The sequence below is a fragment of the Micromys minutus genome (assembly GCF_963924665.1).
Source record: "Micromys minutus genome assembly, chromosome: 18".
Lineage (NCBI taxonomy): Eukaryota > Metazoa > Chordata > Mammalia > Rodentia > Muridae > Micromys > Micromys minutus.
In genome coordinates, this window is record NC_137953.1 from 5,359,556 (window position 1) to 5,386,788 (window position 27,233).

At 44.5% G+C, this 27,233-nt stretch overlaps 1 protein-coding gene across 1 annotated transcript in view; it reads right to left on the reverse strand.

Annotated features, from left to right (window-relative positions):
• GCFC2 (GC-rich sequence DNA-binding factor 2) overlaps positions 1–27,233 on the reverse strand; it is a gene marked incomplete at its 5' end in the record, with an annotated part of 33,679 nt that overhangs the window by 6,410 nt on the left and 36 nt on the right. The window contains 14 exons of the mRNA XM_080931952.1: positions 1,172–1,238; positions 3,473–3,549; positions 5,160–5,278; positions 6,903–7,053; positions 8,386–8,585; positions 10,339–10,451; positions 10,805–10,886; positions 12,221–12,344; positions 14,725–14,911; positions 15,915–16,030; positions 18,973–19,070; positions 19,905–20,129; positions 24,846–24,974; positions 27,029–27,233. The exon at positions 27,029–27,233 is cut by the window's right edge and continues 36 nt beyond it. Of these exons, the coding sequence (XP_080788078.1) occupies positions 1,172–1,238; positions 3,473–3,549; positions 5,160–5,278; positions 6,903–7,053; positions 8,386–8,585; positions 10,339–10,451; positions 10,805–10,886; positions 12,221–12,344; positions 14,725–14,911; positions 15,915–16,030; positions 18,973–19,070; positions 19,905–20,129; positions 24,846–24,974; positions 27,029–27,233 (1,893 nt within the window). The remainder of the gene's footprint in view (positions 1–1,171; positions 1,239–3,472; positions 3,550–5,159; positions 5,279–6,902; positions 7,054–8,385; positions 8,586–10,338; positions 10,452–10,804; positions 10,887–12,220; positions 12,345–14,724; positions 14,912–15,914; positions 16,031–18,972; positions 19,071–19,904; positions 20,130–24,845; positions 24,975–27,028) is intronic.

A 27,233-nucleotide genomic window follows, 5' to 3' on the forward strand; every position in this document is an offset into this window, starting at 1 on the left:
TGAAGGCCTAAGAGTGAATGCTGATTTCGTCTGGAGGGTTGAGAGCAGAGGTTTCTGTGAGCTGTGATTTGAATTCTGACTCCTAGCACTGTGAGTGGAGAACACACAGCACACTTTACCCTGTGATTGGCACCTGTGCCTGTCGGAAAGCATCTTCCCGACTTGAGTTGTATGACACTCATACACTGCATCTTAATGACTCCTGCTGAGCATGTATCCCCAATATGATGGACATCTTCAGTACCCCAGTCACAGTCTCATCCTGGGTTCACTGAAGTGCAAAGCTTCACAATTCATTAAAGGGTGCACCTGATGATACATACACACACACACACACACACACACTCTCTATCCTAGTCTCAGAATTTGTCATTCATGGTGAGTTATTACTATGTATAAGTGAGGCCGAGGTCCCTGGCCTAACTCCTGCAATTGGGACTCATGTCATCTATGTTGTGTTCCATCTCTACAGTTCTGTGCAATTTACAACATCCAACACGGATTTCACCACCTCCTCGGGTTGCTTCCTCCTACATCTCCTACACCTAAGACGGACATAGGCACCAGGTGCCAGCATCCGGCACGTGACCATGATAGTTCTGTGTTCCTCGAGTGCAGTTAGTCACTGTGGAGTCGTTTTGATACTTCACCTGAAACAGCATTTGAACGGACACCCTTACCTACCTCCACTGACTTGGATTTGCCTTAACTGTAGCTTTTTGACCATAGGGTCATGAAAACTAAATTTAACCGAAATTAAATTCTTTTGTAGGGTTCATGAGACAAGAACAGCTTTTACATTTTTACAGGTCATTTCAAAATATTAAAACACAAACAGACTACAGCTGGGCAGTGGCACACACCTGGAATCCCAGTGCACAGGCAGCAGAGGCAGGAAGGCACTATGGAGTGTGAGATCTGTCTGGTCTCCACGGCAGGTACCAGGCCAGCCAGGGCTATGTAGTGAGCGTGTCTCAAACAACACAACACACTCAGTACAGGATATTTTCATATGTGAAAATTATGTGATGTTCAACGTTTGCCCACACAGTTCATCTGCTCACCGACAGCCTGTTAGTGCTTTGTGCTGTCGGGCAGAACGGAGAACGGAACACGTACTATTCAGCTGCAAAGATTACGACAGACACATTTTAAAAAGCACTCTGCTTACCTTTAGAGCTCCCCAGAACTGTCGCTCTTGGAACTTGGAGTGTGGTGACATTTTTTCTTCTTCAGAGCTAATGTGAGACGGGTGAGGAGGGAGGAAGAAGTGGGGGGAGGGGGATACAAAGGACAATTATTTCAGAATAAAGCCTCATGTTTTGAATTTTGTGTACATTTGTATCTCTGTGTGTGGTCTGTACACACGAGTACGGGGGCTGTAGAGGTGGAAGAGGCCATTGTCGACCCTGGAGTTGGAGGTACAGGTAGCTGTGAGCTGTTGAACTGGGTGCAGAGAACCAAACCCCAGTCCTCTGGGAGAGCACTGGGCTCTAACCCACCGAGTGATGTCTCCAGCTCGTTATTTGTTTGTTTGAATTGAGCAACTGAACAGTCTAAATGGAAAATTAATCAAAGCATTCTGATGGTCTCTACCAAGAATTACAAATGCATCCACACTCAGCCAACAGTGGGTCTCTGCACGTTTATGACTGCCTTTCCAGTCTGCTTATAATCTCATTGCTGGTAAGAGATTGCCACTCATGGGTTGTCAGTTACCGTACACCAACATGCTGGTACTGGCTGGTTTCATGGGTCCACACAAATTAGAGTCAACTGAGGGGAAAGAACCTCAGTTGAAGAAATGTCTCCACAAGATCCAGCTGTAAGGCATTTTCTCAATTAGTGATCAATGGAGGAAGGCCAGCCCATTGCGGGTGGTGCCATCCCTGGGCTGGTGGTCCTGGCTTACTTATAAGTAGGCTGAGCAAGGCAGTGAGCAGCATCCCTCCATGGCCTCTGCATCAGCTCCTGCCTCCAGGTTTCTGGCCTGTTTGACTTTCTGTTCTGAATTCTATGATGATGATCAGAAATATGGAAGCTTAAGCCAAATAAACCCCTTCCTGCCTAAGTTACTTTTTAGTCATGGAGTTTTGTTGAAGCAATAGAAACCCTACGACAATAACTATTGAGTTTTTAAAAAAAGCAAAGAAACTTTCTTACATAAGGATATGAAATGACTATCTCTATGTGAAAAAGGTGTAAAACTGCTTGTACCTGCTTATGATATACTTTACCTGGTGCACAGAGGGGGAGATAAGGTCACAGCAGAGACAAGATAAATGGCAAAATCTACACTCAGAAGTCTAAGAGTAAATAAACCTCATTTTAGGGACTGGAGGAATAGTCCAGTGGTTAAAAGCACTTGCTGTTCCTACAGAGGGCATAGTTTAGTTCCAGGTACCCACATCATGGCTCACAACTGCCTTTAACTCCATCTTCAGGAGAGCCAATGTTCTCCTCTGACCTCTGCAGGCACCAGGCGCTCATGTGGTACTCGTACATACACACAGGCAAATGCTCACAATATATGAATTAAAAACAAACAACCCTTTTTTATCTTAAAGATACGCTTGATTTTAGTCAAAAGGCTCAGAAATGACTGCCTTAAATATAAATAAACTACACTCATATTTTGAACTGTGTGACCGTATTAGTTACTTAAAACAGTACAAAACAAAACTTAGTGGGGCATATTTTTATTTGCAGGTATCTCTTGCTGACTCAGATAAATCAGGAAGTTCCAAGTCCCATCCCATCTCCCACCCAACTTCTATCCTCAAAGTATCACTGGATGGCTACTGTTCACAAATCATCATTCCTAAGAATATGGCCATAATCAAACCTCATGTTTCCTAAGATTAACAGAGAAATCACAGCTGCAGTTTCCCGACCTTCCATGAAGCTCGAGGCTGTGCTGTGCTTCCTTTGCACACGGCACTAACGTCACCCTCCTGTCATGTAGGGTCACTATTGATCTCTGCCTCCTCATACTGATGCTAACAGCACAGCAAGGGCCCAAGGTCAAACACCCAGAAGCAGTGGAGCTAAGAATCTATGTTCTTCTCTAAGCTACAACCTCCTGATGCTAGGATAAATTTAAAAACAAGAAACACTCAAATACACAATGTCCAAGTGCTAAGCATCATATATGGTACACAGGAAATTTAGAGAAATGTCTGCTGAAATCTCAGTCTGCATCTTAATACTATGTTTAGAAACACCTATCGTATCTTTAGCATTACATCCTTAAACAAATCGTTCTCTTTCCAGGCTAGACACGATGGCACGTGTCTCTAACTCTAGCATTTGGGAGGTGGAGACAGGCTCACAGAACGAAGAGTTCAAAATCATTCTCAACTCTGTAGATAATTCAAGGACAGCCTGAGCTACACCAGGTTGTGTCTTACACCACCCTACTCACTGCAAAAGAAAAGCTATTTCAAACAGTATAAACATGGAGAGCTCTTACCTCTTTGGGTATAGAGGAATAAAAACATCATCTTCTATTGACTTCTTCATTCTTGCAACAATAGATTTAAGTAAATCCTATTAAAAATTTTGAAAAGCATCAGCGAGCCATAATTGTAAATATAACAACTAAATCAAGTAATTTTAGTAGTGCAAATTGGTTTGCAATCAGAGCCAATGTTACAATACTTCAAGAGACTTAGGAGACAAATGTGGTTGTTACTAAATCACTTTCACTGCTATACTGCATTTTGTTGCATGAATACTAGTCATTAGGCATTTGATGGTTTCCAATTAGGGGGCTCATTGTGCTTAATGGTGCTATAAAATACCTTGCAGAAGTCTCGGTGTGTGTAAGAACAGTTAATAGGTATACACAATGAAATGGGATTGCTGGAGTACAGCTCATGACCTTGTATTCAACTTTGTAGGGAATGATAAACCAAGATGGTAGTATCTGATACCAGAAACCCAGTGGCTGGGAGGTCACAGACCCTAGGGGCAGCCTCCCCACTATGGCTTAGCTCACTGACTTGACATCAAACCACAGCCTAGACATTCATGTTTATGCCTATAGACAAATGCGGCTCACATTTAACCAGGGAAGCTTTCTTCAGAGACCCAGGTGCTCAGCCCTAACTAGGACACTTCTACCTCTTTAAGGGATACCGTGGGAGAGAGAATGGAAAGAATGCAAGAGCAGGAGAAAGGAGAAGAGATATCAAATGCTATGTTTGGGACATGGCATAGCCATTGCAAACATGAGACCTGAGCAGCAGAGCCTGACTACACAGGACCGGGCCTGTCAAGAGCCAATCATGGACTGGGGGCCACAGGGCCCTATCCCTCCCTGTTCAACTACTGGCGACGATGGAGTCCAGGGAAAAAACAGTTACTCAAGTACATAAGGCTACAATAGACAATTCTAAATCCATGGGCACACGTAGTCCACAAAATAAAACAAAAAGATATGAACATAGAAAGGGACCTGTGGGAGGAGGAAGGGATGACAAGAGATGGTGTGTGTGTGTGTGTGTGTGTGTGTGTGTGTGTGTGTGTGTGTGTGTAAGAGGTGGGGGTGGTGAGAGTAAGCAATGTACTATATACACATGCAATGGTCAAAGGATAAATTTAATCAACAAAGAGCAAAACAAGAACAAAGCCAAGACAGCAAAACCCAACAGCAGTGTCCCATTGTAGCACTGTGTCTAAGGGAGTCCTGGTTTCTTCCAAGCATGGTGGCACATGCTGGAAATCTCAACACAAGGCAGGCAGGTCACTGATTCCGGGCTAGTCAAGGCAGCACATCTGCCATCCTTACTACACCTTGTTTCTTCTTCTTCTTCTTCTTCTTCTTTTTTTTAATGTTTGCAAATTTGGGTGTGTAATTCTATCTCAATTTTTCTGAAGAGCAGGGTTTTGTTTTTCCACTTAATTTTAGTACCATATATCTTAAGAGCCCTGTATCAATTTTTAGAACATCAAGAACAAAACTCAAATTTTATTTTACCTCATGTTTTAACTTATTTAACTTATTCTGACTTAGAAAGAAAGCGTAACAATGGAATCTGAGCATGTATACATTAGCTTATGTACTTTTGTGGTATTGGAAACTGAACTCAGGCCCCATGTATGCTAGGCAAGCACTTTGTCATTGAGCTAAACCCCAAATCTGAAGCTATCATTACCTGTTTGCCTTTACTAACTTCGTTTTCAGAAGCAAACTGTTCAAAAACCATGCTGCAGTGCGTTGTTAAGCTTCTTGTCTGTGAGGTTGACAGGGGATCCCAAATGATCTCTACAAAATCTGGAACAGATCAGTGGTTACACAAGTTACTAAAGCGTGTATAAATAACCAGTCTTTAGCATATCCTGTTCCACTCCATACCAAGGCTAAAGCCCATGGCTGGTCAGGACATCCCCTATTTGCACATTCTCCAGATTTCTACCATTACCATTTCCTCTTTGCATGTACCCTCAATATCTTTCCTCTTTGGGTTCTGCTACAACCGTCAGGTTTATCTACAACCCTAGCTAAATGCACCTTCTCAAGAACTCCTCCTATAATGTGCAGCTAAAACATAGCTTTAAAGAAAGGTATACTAAAGTAAATTCCCCAAATTCAAGTAAGTCTCCACGTTAGGCAGCAATTACTTCCCCTGGCTGCTCGCTTACCTGGTTAATTTTCCTGGTTCTTATTTTCAGATGAAGGATCTTTCTCCTTCTTCTCTCTACCTTCATGCTATGTATGCATGCTGACATGCGTATGCGTGTGTGTGTGTGTATGTGTGTGTGTGCCCGACAGCTTGCGATTGTGATCCTCTGTCTCCAGTTACAAACACTTGATATTACATGCCAGCCACCATGCCTACCATGTTTTATGTGGGTTCTGGGGATCTGGGCACTGATCCCCACTAATGAGGGCAAAAGTTTTAAACACTGCACTATCTTCCAGCTCCAAACCTCTAGTACTGTCCAGTACTGTCCACTGTTCCCTTTCTCTCTAGAACAAAATTCTTCAAAGTACTGTCTAGATGTCTACCTCCTATTTCGCTTCCTGTTTGTTCCAGGAATCTTTCAGTTTGGCCTCTGTGCCTTCTACAGAGGCAAGTGCATCTCTCAAGTGACACAGAGCATTTGTACGGCCAGCTCCAAAAGTTGATTCTACTCCTGTGTGACTACTGAAGACAACCACAACTAGCCCCCTCTTTCTCCCTGGAAATACTTTCTTTGATTTTGGGACACAGTCCTCCTGGTATCCTCTCTGGTCTTTGTTGGTACTTGTCACTTTTGTGGCTTTTAAATGCTAAAAGGACCTTAGGACAGAGGTCATTTCCATCTTGTCCCTTGCACTGACTTCCTTAACATTTCACTCCACTTTGGCGTTAAGTACCTGACTGGTATACTCAGCAACACATCTCCCACCCACTCAGCGACCGGCACCCATCGCAAGCAGCCACAGAGTCACTCACCCCTTCTCTAAACTGCCTTCTACAGGTCCCAAGGCAGGAAAAGTCAACTGAATCAGAACCCCAGAACCATTCTCAATGTTCTCCTGCTCCCCTGCCCAACAATGGATCCTTCAGCACACCCTGGGAGTGCTGTCTTCAGAACACATAGAACCAATGCTCCCTAGCCATGGGACGGGTGGTCCAAGCACAAGAGTTAAAAAGAAAATCATTGTTCAGAATGAATAATAACCTTCAAAGTTTAGTCAAGTTCAAAACTCATTTCTCTGGAATAAGGTAGAATTATCCTGGTCAAATACCACCAGTACTACTGTGGACAGCCAACATTTGTACAAACAAGCATTTCCCAACCAGGTCCATTTGAAATCTATTGCTCTTTAATGCATGCAGTATTTCCTTGTGTCTCCGAAGCTCTAAGAGTATATTTGTGATTATAACAGAACTAAGATTACCAGGGAATACCTGTAAGGCGAGGAAGAACTGTTTTGTTGATGACAGCAGACAAGATTTTTCTATCAGACCCATCTTCTTTTCCTGTATCTTCCACGCTGCTCTCCATAAACTCCCTTATGGCCGTGAACCAGGGCATCCTGTCTAGACCTATGGAGCCCATCTGTAAGGTGAGATAATAAAAGTTACACAATCTTAAATGTGTGTGTTGTAAGTTAGCTTCTTCCAACATCCCTAGACCTTTCAAAAAGAATAATCACATATTTTATTGCTATGTACACACCATTAGACCACCAAGGTAAGGCAAGAGGCACAGCACCACAGCACTGAGGCAGGATAAGTAAGAACTGTGTTTCATTCCTTCATCAATACAACAAAAATGTGGCAAAGGCCCACTGTGTGCCCGGACATCAGAGACCAGCAATGGCAGCCCTCTGGCCAGAGTGAAATAACATGTCTGAGTTAGGCCTTTGGAATTGCTACGAAATTCACTGGTAAAATTCATTCAACTGCCTCAAGCAAAACTGACTTCAGTCCTTTCACTTAAGAATAAATGTGAAGTGTGTGTGTGTGTGTGTGTGTGTGTGTGTGTGTGTGTGTGGTTTAGCCTGTCAGCCAATCAGCAAACAGCAAATAGCTGTTACTACTTGTAGATGAATGAACTAATCCAGAATGGCTAACCCCAGGTGCTGCCCAAGCATTCCCTGACAGTTCCAGAGAATGACCTGGCTCTAACTCGGGAGGCTGGTGTGGTCCTAGGATGCCTGAAGACACATGAGCAAGATCAAGGAAGAGACCTCTCGTACAGCCCTCCTCCTCAGTGTTCTGCTAACCAGCTCTTCCCAGTTTGTCAGCTCCAACTTCACAATCCTTAGAACAGGTTAAGTCAACTTTAACCAAACTTAATACTACATAATTCTGGAGACATTTCCCATGTTACCAGGGTATTAAATATGTGCTTGCATTACTGATATTTGGTCCTGCTATGCCTTAAGCATCAAACAAGATGGCTGGGGATGTAGCTTAATGGTTTGATGATTATTTAGCACACAGAACACCCTATGTTTTACTCCAGCTTGTCTCTGTCTGTCTGTCCCTCCCTGTGTCTATCCAGTCCCCACACACATATCATGTAAGCATCCCAAGTAATAGAGCTCAGAGCATACATTTCTAGACAGTTGTTTGAAGGCTCTAAATGTTATCTACAACTTTAAGGGTGAATGGTGTCCTTTTTACTTTGTAATGGTGTTCATTTACTAATTTGTGCATGGGGTTGGGGGGATGGCATGTGTAGAGGCCAGAGGATAACTTGTGGAAATTAATTCTCTCCTTCTGTCACATGGGTTTCAGAGTCCAGACTCAGGCCATAACCCTTGGCAGCACCTTTATACGCTGAGCCATCCTGCCAGGCTGAGCCTGTGGTTAGACCTAACCTGACAGCAAGGGCACAAAGCTGCTGACATGACCAGGGTGGTCACATGTTAAACACTGATACCTTAAGAGGATTCCAATCAAGCAGCTGAACTCGTATCAGGGGACTTAAAAGCTTTGGTAAGCAGAAACCAACGAAGGCTTCGTAGTAGGACTCAGGATACTTTTCTCGCCACTGCTGAAATTTCAATAAAATATTCTGGACGTTACAAAAATCATCATGCACATCTTCAAAAACTTTCTTACAATCCTGTAAAATGTCACCTGCAAACAGAGTAAGTCTCTTTATGTTATGCATTTTAAGCCTGTTTCCTTACCAACAGTCACAAGCTGCTACTTAACCAACTGGATTTTTTTATTTCATATATTCATTTTATTTAAAAAGCCACCTTAGTACCAAAAGTCCTAATATCAACACTAATAAAGCCTACCGGGTATGGAGTACCTGTCTATATGCCAAAATAACACACACTTACTGTCTCTTCCCTTTAAGACAGAGAAGATACACTGATTTAAAGAAAGCAAGAGGGTAAAGGTACTGAGCTGAGGCAGGTGGGTCTAGCAAACAGCAAAGCCCAGACTCTTTAAAGAGTTGCACCACGAGCCTTCTCAGGGGTAGTTTCACTCATCAGCAGAGCAGACAGAACACAGAACAGGAGAAAGGCCTGAGCAGCCGCACGCAGACACGGGGTTAGGATCCGGAACTCACCAAGAGCAGACATTAAAAACCAAAGAAATGAAACTACCCATCAACGAGTGAGCTACTCAACTGAACAGTTTCAAAAGAGGACACATAAGAGACCAATAGCAAGTTTTAAGGCTGCAGAACACCCCTAGTGCCAGGGAAGCACACATTAAAAATGCGCTGTGACTCTACCTCCCCCCAGTCAGAAAGGCCATCAAAACGCCCATAGCAAGTGCTGGGGACGATGTGGGGAAGAGGAACCTTACTCACTGGCGCTGTCCATTTGGAGGTTCCTCAAAAGATTAAAAATGACCCAGCTATTTTAATCCTAGCACACAGCTAGAGATCTCTACACCGTACCACGGAGACCAGCACCTTGGGTTCTGATGCTCTACAGCTGGGAAATGGAACCAAGAAGCCCATCTCCATCTGAACTGATACTGACACAACATAGGCAACATGGAATTCAGTGCTAAAGAGAAACAGTCACAAAGTCTGCACGAAATGGACAGACTTAGGATGTACACTGTTAAGAGAGGCCACCTGATCTCAGGAAGAAAACACCTCCCATTCCTTCCCATGCGCAGATTCCAGCCCACACTGCTTATGTGTCAAGGGCAGGTACAGCACAGCAGTTGGAAGGAGGGCAGGAAAGGACAGTGCTAGGGGATGAGAACACAGGTAAAAGGCTCGCGAAAGAGGAGACAGAGTTAGACACATGGCTTCCTAGTTTGTTCTATCACAGTTTCTTCCCTTGTGTGTGCACGCATGTGCATATGTGCACGCGTGTGGTGGACAGGCAAATAAAACTGTAATTCAATTCAAGGTGCAACAATGTTCACCAGTTCCACGACAACGCTGAAGGCTGTGTGGGACGACGGCACTGCTCTACGACAGCGGAAGTACAGAAGCCCAAGAGGCTTCAGAACCGCCTCGCGAACTGTAGTTCCTGAGATACACAGCTGGGAAGCTGGCAAATGTCTGGCTCGAGGGTTTAATGTAATCAGCTTTGTGATGCTTTTAATCTGAGTTCATTACAATAAAGTGATTTTTAAAAGTAGTTTCAGTGACTTAGCTGTTTCCGTTAGAGATGGCACCATGTAAGGAAAGCGGCGCAGGCGCAGTGCCCACTGTAACCAGCAGGGAGCAGCTCAGAGCCCTGGGAGCAGGCGCTCACATCACTCCCTTTCCAGAGGCAGCAAATCTTATGAGGAAATGCTTTCATTTTTCTTGAATTTTCCTATCTTAGTAATATAGACTTAAAAGCAGCCACAACAAAACCCTCCTCCCTATCTCAAGATTTCAAGATAGGTTAGAATCCTGGCAATTGACCTTGGCGCGTGTGGAAGTTAGTCGTCTCTGCAGGAGACAGCTCGTCGTCACTAGATGTCCCTTCCTGATGGTCATGGCTGCCCGAGAGCGCCCTTGCTTGTCTTCTCTGCATCCTGTGTTGTACAATAAAGCACATCAACAATGTTACTGTTTTACAATGACACATCACTGTACTGACTACATCGGACACTCTCTGCTTCCGTGCTGTTTTGGTTCTAATGTTCAGCTTAGGTCATTCTTCAAATGTAAAGCTTCCTTAAGGAGAGTCCACTAGTTAGAGATGGTTTCTAGTTCAGAGCAACCCTTCTAGCTAAGGCCACCTCCCCATTCCACCTGAGCCCCAGTTTGTCTCCGGGCTGGAGGCTGAACTAACTCAGCTTTGGTTTTCTATCACTCTTGGAAACTGGGATGCTGGTCTGGGTGGTATCACACAGCTAATTCTACTCAAACTGTGGCAAACAGATACCTTCGGGCGTCAATCTCTTCTAAAAGCCGTTGATCCTTTTCATCCAGAGCCGCGCTTCCAGTTGCCAACGTCTCATCTTTGTCTGTAAATTCAGAAAGTTAGCTTTGTACTACACCCTCACAACAGTGAGTCACTGAACAGTGACTTCATGAAGTATATGTGTGTGTGTGTGTGTGCGCGCGCGCGCGTGTGTGTCTGTGTGTATAAGAACATGTAATGTGCTCAAAATGTGGAGTTTGTTATGCCATAAAATGTAATGTCCGTTACCTCTCGGTATGCAGTCATCCAGCCTTGCTGGTGTATATTTACCACAGCAGGAGTCTGTCTTTTCTAGAGTTTACCCCAATTTCCCCCGTAGTCCTGCACTAGAGATACTTACACTGCCAACGTCTTACTTATACTGGGGCCTGCTCACTTCAGCACATTCCACTGCTTACAAGTGACTGAGTGTGGGAGGGAGCGTGACAGTCACCTCACTGATGTCAGCCACACGCTCAGACACTACTGCAGCGGCAGTGTGGCCCACCAGTCTGCGCAGCCCTTCATCTACAGAGCTCTTCTGCGGGGAAGTCATTTCCAACCACTCTCTGCTCACTGAGTGACATATAAACTGTGTCACGGGGCCTGGGGAGGTGGCTCAGCAGTTACGAGCACCAGCTGTTTCTCCAGACGACCAGGGCTCAGCTCTAAGCACCTCCACAGCAGCTTGTAGACTTCTAGACCGCCAGTCCCAGGGAAACGTACACCCTTTTGACCTCTAAACACTCTTGCACACATGTAATGCACTTACACAGACTCAGGTACATACACATACCTAGAAAAATATACTTTAAAAAATTCTGTCTCAAGTGCATAAGTGATTGGAGACTCTAATATTTACTTTTTAACCTCAAACAAGGTATACTGAAACTCCTCCTTGAAATGTCGGGCGTGGGTGAAGAACTGGTGTGAAAATACAGAAGAAGCTTTTGTACTAGTTAGTTTTCTGTCAAACTGAAACAAGCTAGAGTCCTCAGAGAGGAAGGAGCTCGGCTGTCTGTGTGCAAGCCTGTAGGGCATTTTCTTAATTAGTATTCACGGGGAGCACCCGCCCATGATGGGTGGGGCCGCCCTGGGTTTGTCCTGGTTCTGTAAGAAAGGCTGAGCAAACAGCCACCCCCATGGCCTCAGCATCAGCTCTGCCTCTAGGTTCCTTCTGTGCTTCAACTGTTACGTGGAAGTGTAAGCAAAATAAACCCTTTCCTCCCTAACTCCCCGTTCATGGTGTTTCTTCACAGTAATAGTAACAACCCCCCAACTAAACAGCTTTCTTTTTCTTTTTCTTTTTTTTAAATATGGCACTAAACTCGAAACTTATTTTTATTCTCCATACGGCAATTCAGCTTAATAAATAATGGGATGCAATAAAACACTAACGCCATAGCCGCTGCAAACATGACGATTCACATTTTATCTCATCTTGCCTGCGTTTCAAAAGCGCTTCCGATCGTTTTGAAAGCAACGTGAACATGGATGACTCTAGCCCCACAATGCCGATAATCTGAAACACAAGAGAAGTATTTTACAGTTCACCAATAACGAATTATAAAAAGAATAAAAGGTATTATTTGTAACCATATGTATACATTCGATTCTTGAATGAATAGTTCCAATATTAGTGCAAGTATCACAAATTATGAAACCAAATGATACGGGGTGCGGAGCCGGTGATGGGTAAAAGGAGGGACCCGTGTCGGAGAAAGGTGAGGGAAATGCAGATAGACAGCGAGGAGAGAACAGAAGAAGCTGATGAAATCTGGAAAGCTGAAGAATGGGTCTGGGCTGCAGCCGAGTGTACAATGCCTGCTGTGCGTGCGAAGCCCTGGGTTTGAGCCCAGGCACCAGAATCAGCTCCATAGAATGGAAGAGTCACTAGGGACCTGAGAGGGCTATGCTCCAGAATGTGTGACTCGATGAAATGGGAACCCTCCTTTTTAGAGCAGTTACTTCCTTCCCGAGGCTTATCGCTGCCTCCAGGAACACAGCTACAGCAACCCTCGTAGGCCAGTACAACTGAGAAGTGTGAGTCAAGGGTGGATGAAGGTAATTTATGCTGTAAAAACCACGGAAAGCAAGTACCCACTGACACAACACGGACAGAGCAGTATTTATAGATAGAACAGATATACGAAGCGGAGTTTAACACTTTGATGATCTTTTTCCTTTAAAGTTCTGGGGCTTAAATAAAGTTCCTTGCAAAAAGGTAATGGAAGATCCCAAATCAGTACCAAGTCAGCACCGAGTGTGCACAGAACACAGGTGATCCTAAGTCAGCACTGAGTGTGCACAGAACACAGGGGATCCTAAGTCAGCACTGAGTGTGCACAGAGCACAGGGGATCCCAAGTCAGCACTGAGTGTGCACAGAGCACAGGGGATCCCAAGTCAGCACCAAGTGTGCACAGAACACAGGGGATCCCAAGTCACACCAAGTGTGCACAGAACACAGGGGATGCCATGTCAGCACCGAGTGTGCACAGAACACAGGGGATGCCAAGTCAGCACCGAGTGTGCACAGAACACAGGGGATCCCAACAGCACCGAGTGTGCACAGAACACAGGGGATCCCAACAGCACTGAGTGTGCACAGAACACAGGGGATGCCAAGTCAGCACCAAGTGTGCACAGAACACAGGGGATGCCATGTCAGAACTGAGTGTGCAGAAAACACAAGATGAAATCAAAGATTTCAAAATCTGCTAGTGTAAAATTTTTAAACATACAACTACTCAAAAGCAACACGAACGAAAGTGTAAATTTTAGATCATACTGAATAAGCATTAAACATTCTAAAGTAGGGGCTGGGAAAGGCATGGCTCAGTGGATAAGAGCTCTGGCTGTTCTTCCAGAAGATCACATTTCAGTTCCGAGCGTCCATATGCTTACAACTATCTGTAACCCTAATTCCCGGAGACTTGATGTTCTTTTCTGGACTCCAGACACTGAATGCATATGCTGCACAAGTGTGCATGCTGGCAAAAACACTCACAAATTAAATTTCAAAAATGTTTTAACCCATAAAGATTTGTTTACATTCACTAAAAATTAAGAGGAAAATAACAACAAAACCCAAAACCAACCAAACAAACAATAATACCATTAAGAACACAGCAAAGGACTCAGAGAATTCAGAAAAAGATCTACACAGGACACAGTGACTCACACACTCTGGAGGCTGAGACATAATAATCCACAAGTATAAGGCTAACCTCGGCCACACAGCAAGTTCCAAGACAGCCTAAGCTTCAGACCGTGGCCAGATCCACAGGCAACATTACATCCAGCTAATCATACAAAGGTCTTTTCTGCCATCAAAATCAACATTTTACAAAATCCATTCTGACTAATCTAGCAAAGTAATAAACCTCTGTTCTTTCTGGAGAACACTTTGGCCTGTGTCTAGTATCAAGAGAATGTGCAATAAGAGGCCGAGGCAAGGGGATTATGAGTCACCCTGGGTTACAGAGTAAGAACCTGTTGGAAACCCACACCAGGTTGTTGGAAACCCACACCATGTTGTTGGAAACCCACACCACTATTGTTGGAAACCCACACCACTATTGTCGGAAACCCACACCACTGTTGTTGGAAACCCACACCATGTTGTTGGAAACCCACACCACTATTGTTGGAAACCCACACCACTGTTGTTGGAAACCCACACCACTATTGTTGGAAACCCACACCATGTTGTTGGAAACCCACACCACTATTGTTGGAAACCCACACCACTATTGTCTACTTTACTTGCTTTTTGGAATCAAAACTCAGGACCTCATAATTACCCAATATCTACCCATGGAGCCATCTCTCCAGCCTGTCTCTTCTTTACTGACTAATGGAGGCCTGGGGGAGTCTCTCTTCACACATATTTATACATACCTTTTCATTTAGACAATCAATTATATTTTCCACATAAGTCTTCATGCCTTTATAGAACTTGTAGTTTAGAGCTTGGTCTGATGCACTCTCAAGATCCTGGATAGCTGCCTTTGAACTCTTGATGTCTTGTACGTATTTTTCATATTCTCTCTGATGTGAGCGATGAGAATCCTGTAGTAATGTTAATCTAAATAAAATAAAGAATACAAGTTTTGTTTTTTATTCTTTGCCTTTTGAGCAGTATTCTAATAAAGATGATTTCAAACACAGAGAAAGTGTAAAAACCCTGATTTATTAGACTTGTGAAGCCAAGCTAGGGTGATCATAATTACTGTTCTCAAGAGGGAAAGATTAAAAAAAAAAAAAAAAGAAAGAACATCTTCAGATACTTAGAAACAGAAGGTAGCTAGAGGATTTATTTATTTTACTTAACTTTTCTTGAAACTGGGTCACTTTAACCCAAACTGGCCTTGAACTCACTAAGTATCAAAAAGATGACTTGGTTTTAGGCTAAGACCGACCAGAACTTATACACTGAGTTCCAGGAATAACCAAAGGTTTTATATGAAACAGAGGAGCACACGTGTTCTACACAAACTGTCTTGCTTAAAAACCAGATAAATTATACTAAATCATAATGTGTTTGTTTATATGGTGTTAAATGCCAGCTCATTCAGTTTTTGATTCATGAGTGATTATTTTGCAACTAGAATCTGCCGTTCTGTGGCATGACCCTACCCTATTCTGCTAAGGTGAAGATGGCTGACAGATCAGTAATTACAGTGAATTAACCACAGGAACAAACGTGAAACGTGTAGAAGGTAGGCACGATGGAAATGGTGGAAGCACACAGAAGTCCTGTCATTTAGGAACTCAAAGGACAGGAATCAAGGCCAGCTGGGACACAAGCAGAGACCATATTTCTAATGACAAAAGCTAGCAGTGTAGAAAAATGCGTATAGTCATATTAAGTTAAAAAACTCTAATTACTAGTTTTAATCATGTAATGAGTATTTGTCATTAAAACCAACAAGAAAATCTGCTGTGTTTGTATGGTAAAATAAGAGATTGTTTTTTTTTTTCCCTAAGTATCTGTTTAATATTAATGTTTAATAACTGAAAGAACATAATGCGTTTTTTACTATTAATCACTAAGGACAAATATAAACTTCAAAGTAAGCATTACTCACCTTTTATTTAATTGTTTCTTTATAATTTCCAAATTTACTGGTGGAAATGAAATGGAAGTATCAAACTTCTTCAGTGTTTGAGACTTACTGCTGTGGGAAAGGTCTATGTTTTGTCCCTAAAAAAAAAAAAAGAACGATGTGAAAAATGACTTTTACCATACAAAGAAAACTAAGTAAGACCCCTATGCTTACAGTTTTGTGATCACAATACATCATTTTTTAAAAATTCTCCCAACAATTTTAGAAATATTACTGCGTATTTCTCCAGCCGGGGACTGTGGCAATGCCTTCTGTCCCAGCACGCACGGTCTCCATGCCCATCTACACAGGAGTCCCCGGGCAGCCAGAGCTGCATACAGAGACCCTGTCCCAAAGAAGCAGAAGCCAAAACCAAAATCAAACAAAACCAATCAACTGCAGCCCCCCCCCCATCCCCAGCCTGGCAGTACTAGGACTGAACCTAGGACCTCGAGTGTGCCAGGCAGGTGCAGTACCAGGACCTCGAGTGTGCCAGGCAGGTGCAGTACCACGGAGCTGGAGTCCCAGCCTGAGACTATCGAATTCATATGGACACGACAGACGGTGAAGCTCCGACTTCCACCACAGCTCCTCAGGTTTCAAGGCTGGTTTTGCTGATATTCTGACGAATTTGTGGAAAAGAACTGTGATAGCAACACCATGGCATTGAGGGTTGGAAACCTGCAGAGAGCACTCCTAACAGCAACAGCCCTTCTGTCGGTCTCTAACCACAGGGAGCCCAGCACACCCGCAGTGTAAAGCCGTTCTCGGAGTCCACTACTTCAGACCTGAACATGGAGACCTGGACCAGAGACTCAGCCACTGCTTGTTTTCCAGCAGGCATCACACACAGCTCACCTCAGCTGTCAGCAAGCCTCTTCCGTGTCCACTCTAACCTGCCAGTCCCAAACAGTCCTGACATTCCTCGATCTCCTACTCCATAGGTCATGCATAACGCTCGGTAGCACACTGGAAGGTCACTTCTGTGAGGACTCTTTACAAAGCTGCCTAACATGGTCCTGTGTCACTGGGACTACACTGACACTTGGGGCACAGACGCTCACTGCAGTGATGCTCCCCAGCTGTCCCTCAAGCAGCCCGCACATCCCTGTAACTGGCCGCTAGTGGAGCCCCTAACGCTCCCATCTACGTCAGTGTCTCCTTACATGACAGCAGACACCTGTGACAGGGTTTGGGGCGTGGGACTGGATCTGATTCGCACAAAGAGCCCACAGTGACTTAGGTCCTCACGAGAAGCTCAGTGACGCAGTGGGAAATGCAAGCACACGCAGAATGCCAACAGAACCCGAGTCGCGGTGTGAATTCTCTTCTAGACGCTCTGGAAGAGCGCACACCAGCTCACGTTCTGGTTCTGGGTTTGTGAGCTGTGAGAGCAGCCACAGGAGTCAGACGGTGACAGACCTCCAACGAGTCGTCACATACTGGGTAATAATGCAGATGAATAAGGAAGAGGTCCCTGTCTCAGCCATCAAATCTGCACGCCAAGATGGCAGAACTGTAGTAGTGAGACATTTCCTAACAGTGTTCACAGAAACCGAGAGATGTTTCCTTTGAAAAGCAGTAAAATATGAGCAGCAAAGAGCTAAGAAAGGTTTTCTTCCCTCGATTAGGGATGCTGTCTTGGCATTTATTAGGGAGCAGTCCTAAATGGTAATGTGAAGAAAAGAAGGCAGATAATAAGTAAATAGACAGATTCTTATTTGCAAGCAGGAAAAGTAAATTCCTGCTGTAAACAACAGTACCTAAACTGTTCATCAAAAGGAAGGATGGTGGGGTACATTATGATTTGCCAACTGCCACGAACGTCAGGTAACCACTGAAATGACGTGTACTGTGCAGAGACAGCGGGTTCTCATCTGTTTCTCAGCTGCTGCGGTAAAACACGGCACGTGAGGCACAGAGGCCACGTTTATTCAACATATAGTTCCAAACAGTCCATCATCAACAAACAAGGAGCTCAAGGCTCAAACCTCTAGACAAGAAGTGAAGCAGAGACCATGGGAGAGGTGGTGCTTTCTGGCTTGTTCGCTACGGTTTACTCAACCTGCTTTCTTATGCAACCCAGGACCACCTGCCCAGTGCTGGCACTGCCCACGGGGAGGGGCTCTCTCATATCAATCAGCAATCAAGAAAAGGCCCACAGATTTGACCAGAGTCTAATTTGAGGAAGGCAGCTCCCCCCGATGTTCCTTCTTCCGAGGTGGCTTTATTTGTACCGTGCTGACAGAAGGGAAGATAGGTCACACAAAAGTCTGAGTTCATTCTCAATGTGCATGAAGATGTTTATTACACTAAAAGCATGTAGCAAGAACTTACGAACTGCCCAGGAAAACAGGCATCCCCAATATCTGCTGGACTTCAAGCTCTAATTAGTTCAGCTGCAACTTTTGTTTTTAAACTTTTGTTTGACCTGTATGTCTATACAGCAGGTGCATGTGGTGCCCTCGGAGGCCAGAAGAGGGCATCAGATCCCCTAGGACTAAGTTTCAGGTATTTGTAAACCACCGTGTGGGTGCTGGGATTTGAACCCAGGTCCTCAAGAAGAGCAGCCAGTGCTCTTAACCACTCAGCGGTCTCCTCAGTCTCCACAGCTATAACCTCTGATGAAGCCACATTTGTGGAGCTGGCTTTTAGGCAGATGCTATGGGGAAAGGTACCTCATGAAGATCAATAAAGAAACTAGACTTCAGTGTCCAACCTGAGTCCCATGTTGGAGAAGTCATGCAGCACCAACAGAAGCACACTTCTTATTAGTAAGCAGTGTGGTTACTTAAAATAAAATTATTGTGTATCTACATGTATGGATGGGCACACATATACATGTGTGCCTGGAGATCCGAGTCTAATCTCCAGAATTTGTCACTTCGAAGACAGAAGCAACTCTACAAAGTTGTCCTCTGACCTCCACACATGCACTGTGGCATGAGTGTCCCCACGATAACAGAATATTTAAAGAAAAAGAAAATGACTGAGTGATTTGTCACTGTGCCCTCAGGATGTTCACGGCTAGAACGCTTACCTCTGTGATCCTGACTGCTTTCCTCATCTGCTGCTCTTCCCAGCTGTCCTGGGCTTCATCTTCCTGACTCTCTTCACTTGCTTCTTCATCCCTGACTGCTATTAGAACCAGAAGTTAGTACATGAACTCAGCACTTTCCCAGTCTGCCGGCAGTGCTCACACCTGGGGGTTATTTCACACGCTGTTTCCTCTTCCTAACAATCCGGGGAGGGAGAACCAGTGACACCTTGGTTCTAAAAGTGAGACCAACTCAGAACCAGATAACAGGTCAGAGCACTGTTCCCTAATGGGAACTCAAATGGAGACACTGGACTCCAGGGTCAGCAGTCCCTTTCGACCGCCTGCTTTCCCATACGGAAGAGGTTGGGGAGAACGAAAGTTTGCTTTTTAAACTATGGGCCACCGAGACGGCTCAGCAAGTACTTTTGCCACCGAGTCTGACAACCTGAGTTCCACCCTGAGGAACCCTCATGGTAGAAGAAAACCAACTCCCACAAGTTGTCCTCTGACCTCCACGCTTACATGTGGCATGTGTGTAGCCATACTCCCACACACAACACAAAATAGGTAAAAAGGACTAGCAAGATGGCTCAATGGTTAAATGCATCTGACACCAGGCTTGATTCAACTTGGTGCTACTGTGTGTGTGTGTGTGTGTCCATGTGTGCGCGCATGCTGGGAGGGCAGGGAGGTAAGACAGGCTCTCACTATCTGCTAGGATAGGATTTGAGGAGTGAGCCATCACAACTGGTTCATGTGGTACTGGGACTCAAACCACAAGGCTTCATGCACACTAGGCAGGAATCCTGCCAACTGAGCTGCATCCAGCTCTGATGATCCGTTTTTGAGAATAGAAAGTGTGGCAATGGGAAAGAGAAAGCTCACTACTGTAATAAAAAGGTCATGATCTCTATACACTGATGAATACATACATGTTTCTTCAGCCATTCTTTGTCGGAGTGTTTGAGGCTTTGGGGTAAACAGTATTCTCTTCTCCTGGTCATCAGGATCACTCTCTGTGTCCTCTTCATTGCTTCTCTTACTCTCAGAAGTGGCGGACGGATGGTTCACATCCAATGAAATATAGTCCCCTGGGGTCCTGGCCAACTCACGCTTTCTGCGGGCTGCCTGAATAAAGGCTGCATCAGGGATCTTAACTGAAACACATGAGGAGGACAGTAAGAACCAAAAGGCAACAACAGGCACCTCGCTCCCAAGCTTCACCATTTTCATAGATTTACGTGACTGTGACAGACGCTTAAAGTCTGGTCAGGAAAGAAAATTAATCTAATAGACATAAAAAGCACGTCATACAAATGAACTGGTACTATCAGGAAATACGTCGACACCATTCCGTCTTGCCTTCTGCTCTCTCTCACTTCTGGAAGGTGTGTCAGGACAGGAACATGAGAGCTGAGCAGTCGGTGAGACTGTGGTAAGAGGGGCAAAATCAGCAGCTGACGTAGACGCCACACCAGGACACCTCCTAATGTCACACTGCACACAGAGAAGTGAGAGACAGAGACGACAGCACACAGTCACACCAGAGCAACAGTACACACCACACCAGAGCATCAACACACATCCATGTCAGAGCAACAACACACACCCACACCAGAGCAACAGTACACACCCACACCAGAGCAACACACCCACACCAGAGCATCACCACACATACATGTCAGAGCAACAACACACATCAGAGCATCAGCACACATCCATGTCAGAGCAACAATACATACCCACACCAGAGCATCAACACACCCACACCAGAGCAACAGTACACACCCATGTCAGATCACGGTTTTGTAGTGTGATTCATTGAAAGAAATGAGAGATGTTAAATATAAAGAAAATAAATTATTTTTCACCAGGTAAATGAACCTATAATTTTTACTTTTAAACATTTTATTTTGTTTTTAAAGATTTGGTTTTATAGATATCTATATAATGATTTATTCTGTATATACAGATGTTTTGTCTGCATGTGTATCTATGGACATTTGTGTACCTGGTGCCAACAGAGGCCAGAAGGCATCAGATGCCTTGGAACTGAAGTGAGAGACAACCGTGAACTACCACGTGGTTGCTGGGAGCCTCTGGAAGAACAGCCAGTGCTCTTAACTGCTAAGCCACCTCTCCTGCCCCTAAGTGACAGCTTTATTCATTTGTTGTTGTTTTTATTTGTACGGTATATATTTACTGACATGAATTCTTACTATTTAGTAACAGGTTTATTCGTGCGTGAAATTAACTTTTTATTTTTATAAAAAATGTTTTAACAGAATATTAGCAAATAAGATGGCAAGCGAGATTCTGCCACTCCTAGCACTTGAAACATTAGCGATGTTAAGTCTCATGTGTCCCAGGCAGTGGCTATGCAGGTAAGAACGACTTAGAACTTCTGGTCCTCCTCATTTCTTTACACCCCCAAGTGCACGGAACCACCATGACTATTTTTTGTGACGCTGAGGATCCAAATCCAGGGGTTCATAAATGCTACCAGCTCAGCTACACCTCGATCCTGATCCCCAGTTTTTGAGAAATACAAGACATGTATTAGGCCAATAGACAACACGAGGTATGCAAAGGCTCTAACGTTTAAAACAGAAGGAGAAAAAGTGAGAGACTTTAGACATCTCAGTCTTTATACAAGACTCAGTGACCTCAGTCCTAAGGAAAATAAAATGTGTAGTCAATCATCAAACAGTACATGGCAACCATTAGAAACCAAAAAATATTCCCCAACAAGACAATCAATCACAGGGCCAGAAAAATGGCACAGTAGGTAAAGGCACTTGCTGCCAAGCTTGGTGACTTCAGTTTGACCCCTGGGACCCTCATGGGGGAAAAAGGTTCATGTAAGCAGTCTTCTGATCTCTACATATACATTCATGCATGCACACACGTGCACACACAGAGGGGAGACAGGGGGAGGGAGATGGAGAGAGAGAAGGGAGGGGATAATAAATGCTTGGCAGTTAGAGCGCTTGGGTCCCAGCACTCACCTGGGCAGCTAACCACCACCTGTAACTCAGCTCCGCAGTACCTGACACTCTTCTGGACTCCATGGGCACACGAATAAAAATGAAGTCTTTAAGGAAACCGAATCATGCTATGGAGTTATTGCTTATCCAGGGCAAAGCGAGTTCCATGGTGCAAATGTAAATGTCAGGACAGCTTGCAGGAATCCGCTCTTTTCTTCTACCACGTGGGTTCGGGGATCAAACTCAGGTCCTTAGGCTTAGTGCCAAGCATTTTACCCTCAAGAAGCCACTCACTAGCCCAATTATTGTTTCTCTTTTGAGATAGGGTCTCACGTAGGTCAAGCTGGCCTAGAACTTGTGATTTTGGGGAACTACACATAGGTGCCGCTACATCTAGCTGCCCCAGTATTTAGTTAGATTATTACCAGGGGGTAAAAGGACAGGTGTGCCTATATTCTCTTATAGGATTTAACAGATTATGTGTGACAGTGGGACACATGCCCTCAATCCTAGCACTAGGTAGCTGAGGAAAGAAGACTGCTGAGAGTTCAAGGCCAGCCTGGGTATCGTAATGACTTCTTCAGGCCAGCCAATGCTACAGCAAGACCATGTCTCAGAAACGACGATAAAACAGAATGAGTAAATCCAATCATTTGCTGAACTCTTTAACTAAATGAATACTGGGAAAGAAAAATGTTGCTGACAAAGTAGGGACGAGGCAGAGCTCTGAACCTTCTCTAGTCTGGGGTGATGATTCTCACGTGGAGTAAAGGGAGATAAGCCAACACGTCTCTGGGAGTAAGTGCAGTTAGCGTTGTCTAAAGCACACTAGAGCTCCAAGTCCATCACAGGATCTAACATTTGAAAACTGAAACCCTAAGGATACACTAGAAACACCCCTGAAGCTTGGTACTGGAGCTGAACACGGTTTGTGTGCAGAGACTCCAAGGGGACTGTAGTGTGGAGGTGTGGTTATGAGGCTGCGTTTGCCTCCAATACACAAGTATACTAGTTGGAAGTGACCTCACCTCATGGCTTGGTGGGTTCAGACACTAAGGCAGAAGCACGGGGCTCATAGGGGAAGACTCGGGTGCCACAGAAAGCAAGCCCCTCCCAGGTTACATGTGAAAGTTCAGGGAAGACTACGCTTCCCATTTTGTTCCCTCTCGACTCTACAGCTCCCACACAGTGGATGTCAGACACGGGCTGACTGGATACAGACACCTCCATGCTTTTTCTGATAACTGAGATTGGTCTATGTGTCACCTATTATCATCTAATAAGCTGAGATCAACTGCCATCTCTTTTGTAAGAAGAACCTCTGCCACAGGGGGCATCACCAGCTAATGCTCACAGCCTGTCATCCAAACATATTAACGAGCGCGTTCTTCATACACGCGAGGCTTTGTGCTTGGATGACAGGCGTGTGCCATCACACCTAGCCCTGCCATCTTCTTTAAATGGCACATCAACTATCGAGGTGGTGTGTTTGGAGGAATGACAACTTGTTACTCGTGGAACCGTTCTGCACTCTGGAGGGAATTTACCACCACCCATCTACCACCCATCCGCCAACTCTTCTGATTATCAGAAACCATGCTAACACATTGTTCCAGACTGGCTTCTCCTCGGGACAGCAGTGCGCCTGGCCCTTCAGAACCAGCCCCTCTCCCTGTCCGCCCACAGAGGCGCTGCTGAGGATGGCAGCCTCTGGCCGTATCTGAGTAATCAATTTAATCAGACTGAAGGTTCGGTTTCTTAGTTATAGCATCCATATCTGAAGAGCTCAACAGCTACTTGTTGGCCAGGGGCTACTGTACTCGTGGTAAAGATACAGACATTTTTCTACCATAACAAACCGGTTCTACTGGACAGTGCTGCACCCAGAATCTACCCCAGACTGTATTTGCTTACCAAACTCAATTTTAAAAAAGGGTTTATTTTATTATTTTTTAATTTAATATTTTGGAATGTGTATTTGTGTACGTGAGGCCAGGTGCCGGAGGCCGCCCGAAGCAGCTGGAGTTACTAATGGCTGTAAGAAGCCCAACATGGGCGCTGGGAAACGAACTGCTTTTTCTCAAAGGGGTCTTAAGTATCACTAGCCTGAAAACAGACTAGATGTCAGGAAACACATTATGAACACCCAGCTTACATTTAAAAAGCCGGAGGAACATTTCTGACGCCAGGGGCCATAAAGTCAGGTCTAGGATAACTTCTCAGCGTTGCCAGTGCAATGCAAAGCATTAGGTAATTATTATCTGAGTTTGGTGAGCACTGGACTAGATTTGGCCCAGAGGTGGTTATGTACTAACCTGACAACTGAACTAAGATCTTTTTTTATTCAAGTCATTATGTGTTCCCTACACATGTTACAGTGGCCTCCTTCAGGGTTGAGACATGCTACATCTGGTATCAGCAACATTCTCAAGAAAAATTTGTACCAGAGCATGGTCCCACAAGCTTCTAGTTATGAGGGGGAACTACCCAGCAAGTAGAGCAGTTAAAAACACACTGTGGAACAGACGCCCTGATTTGAGCTTCGTCTGGCCTACATATAAGCTGTCTGATCTCAGTTATACCACATAATAAATAATGACCTATTTGCTGCATACATTTTACTGCTTTATCAACAATAAAAATTACTGATATTAGTCTATGTATCACCTAGCAGACAAGCAATCTTCTAATATTAGATGCTGATATTAGAGCTGGTCACGTGGCACATACACCATAGGCTCAGGAGGCAGATGATGAGTTTGAGGCCAGTTTAGGCTACAGAATGAAATCCAGATCAACCTAGGGTACAAAGTGAGACCCTGTCTCAAAAAAAAAAAAGAAGGAAGTCAGTTAAGTTAGTAACATATATTTATAAATATTACCAACCTATGGGTGAAACTTCTTTTTCTTCTAGAGAGCAAGAGCTATCAGAGGACAGACTCTGGTCACCCTTACTTTCTGGTAAGGGATGTGTTCCTTCCTCTTCATCCGCTGAGAGATCAGCTGTTCTGCATTCTAGGAGGACACCATGAGAAGCAAGAAAGAGTCAAAATATTTGAATCAGTAACCAAAATAAACATATGCAATTCATAAGATTTTCTCTTAATTCAAGACTACATGAAGCTCAAAAAAAGACTGGTGCAAATAAACATTTTAAAGGAGAGGCCGAGAGATGGATCAGAGGTCAAGAACACATACTGTCCTTACAGAAGACTCGAGTCTGGTTCCCAGCACCTATGTTGGCAATTAACAACCTATAACTCCAGCTCCAGGGGATCTGACACATCTGGTCTCAGTGGTCACTGTACGCATATGCACACACACACACACTCATAAAAATGCATCTCTAAAACACATAATAAAATATGAAAAACTAAAGCCACCGCTCACGTCTTTGCTATTGCTGTCAGTGACAACCTCTGCCTCCAGCCAAAGCAGTGATTCTCACACGTGCTCTCCGGCTATCCTGGTCAGTCCCCAAGGTCTTGTCAGAAGGTGTGTGCAATCAAAACTACCGTGATCATTAACACGCATGCTACTTGTTCTTTTCTCTGTGTTGACACTGCCACAGGGCACAGGTGTGGTGGGTAAAAGTGCAAAGGCATCGGCAGCAGCTGGTAGACAGTCTGTATTCTTCACCACACACCAAGAAAAGGAAAAATGCCAGTTTCATTCACATTTGCTGATGAAGCAATACTTTTAAAACGTTAAACTGAGTACCTCTCTTCTTAAGGATAGTGGTAACAAAATAGAATTAATCTTTGTAAACATAGGTTATCTGGGACCTCTATGTTTAAGTCACAAAGAGACGTCAAAGGCAAAAGAAATCTGAGAACCACTGCTCTAGAAGGGGAGGGATTTGTTTATTCAAGGTGAACCAGATGACTAGTATACTTTATGTCACAAATACAAAAGAGCATTCAAACTTTAGATGAACACCCCCCCCCCAATGGTGACTAAGAAATCACTAAGATCCCAAACCTTGAAGACATTACATTAAGTGCTGTAAGCTAGGCACAGAAAGACAAATATGTTAAGCTCCCATTAATAGGTAGAATCTAAACAATCTGAAGGAAACCACAGAGACAAAGCAGAATGGTGGTTAATATGAGCTGATGTAAAAATATGTTGGCGTATATGGTTATACAATTTTACAATAAGTTTAGAGTGTTTGTTGTACAACACAGTGACCACGGTTAGTACCAGTGTGTTTTACCTTCTACTTGAGAATGGCTGAAGGATTTTAAGTGTTCCTACCATGAAAACAAATTTGATCCGTGTAAACAACTCAAAGTATACACATATTTCAAAGCATCTTATATACCATTAAGTATATCCAATCTCCATTTACAAGTATGCCTATATGAGAGAGGAGTCAGGATCTCAAGCCTAATGTGGACTACAAGTGTTGTGCCAACAACATGTATGTGTATACACTATGTGTGTGTGGTGCCTGATAGGGTCAGAGGAAGGCTTACAATCTCCTAGAGTTACAGACAGTTGTGAGCCTCCATGTTGGTGCTAGGTACCGAACTCGGGACCTCTAAAAGAGCTGCCAGTGCTCTAAACTGCTGACCGGCCTCTCCAGCCCTCAAGTGACTTTGTATTTGATCACATGAATGGAAAAATCCTTAGCTTGTCACCAATCTCAGTCACAGCATCTCGTTTTATATTATTTTTTTAAATCTACTATTTGTTGTTGCTGCAGATGACTGATTCTAAAAATGACAAGGTTCCAAACCCTGTTCCTTATTCTTTTAGTAACGATCGGGTGTTCGTAGAAAACGGTTAGGCAAGCCCCCAAAGGCACACATGACTTTTCATCCACATTTAACAGCTAACAGCATCAGGAGTCGTTCAAGACTTCCTCTGAGGATTTGGATTCACTGTGCACATCGGTGGCGGTACTATGCTCTCGGTGGGTCGGTGTGGGTCACCTGAGGATGCAAACTGCCAAGTGCTACAGGAGGCTTCAGGCAACCCCGGCACTGCGCCACGCGGGTGCAGACGGCCAGAGGCCTCTGGAGCTGGAGACGTGAGGAACAGAGCCCTTCCCACCCCTCGGTCACCTGCGCCGCTGTCCCCGCGGGAAGCAGCTCCGGGGCTGCGCCGGGAACTCGCCCAGACCCGACCTCGGCCCCGGGCGCTGCGGGCCCCGCGCGGCCGCTCCGCTCCCTCTGCTCGGACGCCTGCAGACGGCCGGCCTGGCCCTGTCGGCTCCTCGGCACTCTGATCCTTCGTGGCGTCGCTATCGCTATCGCTGGAATCGACCTG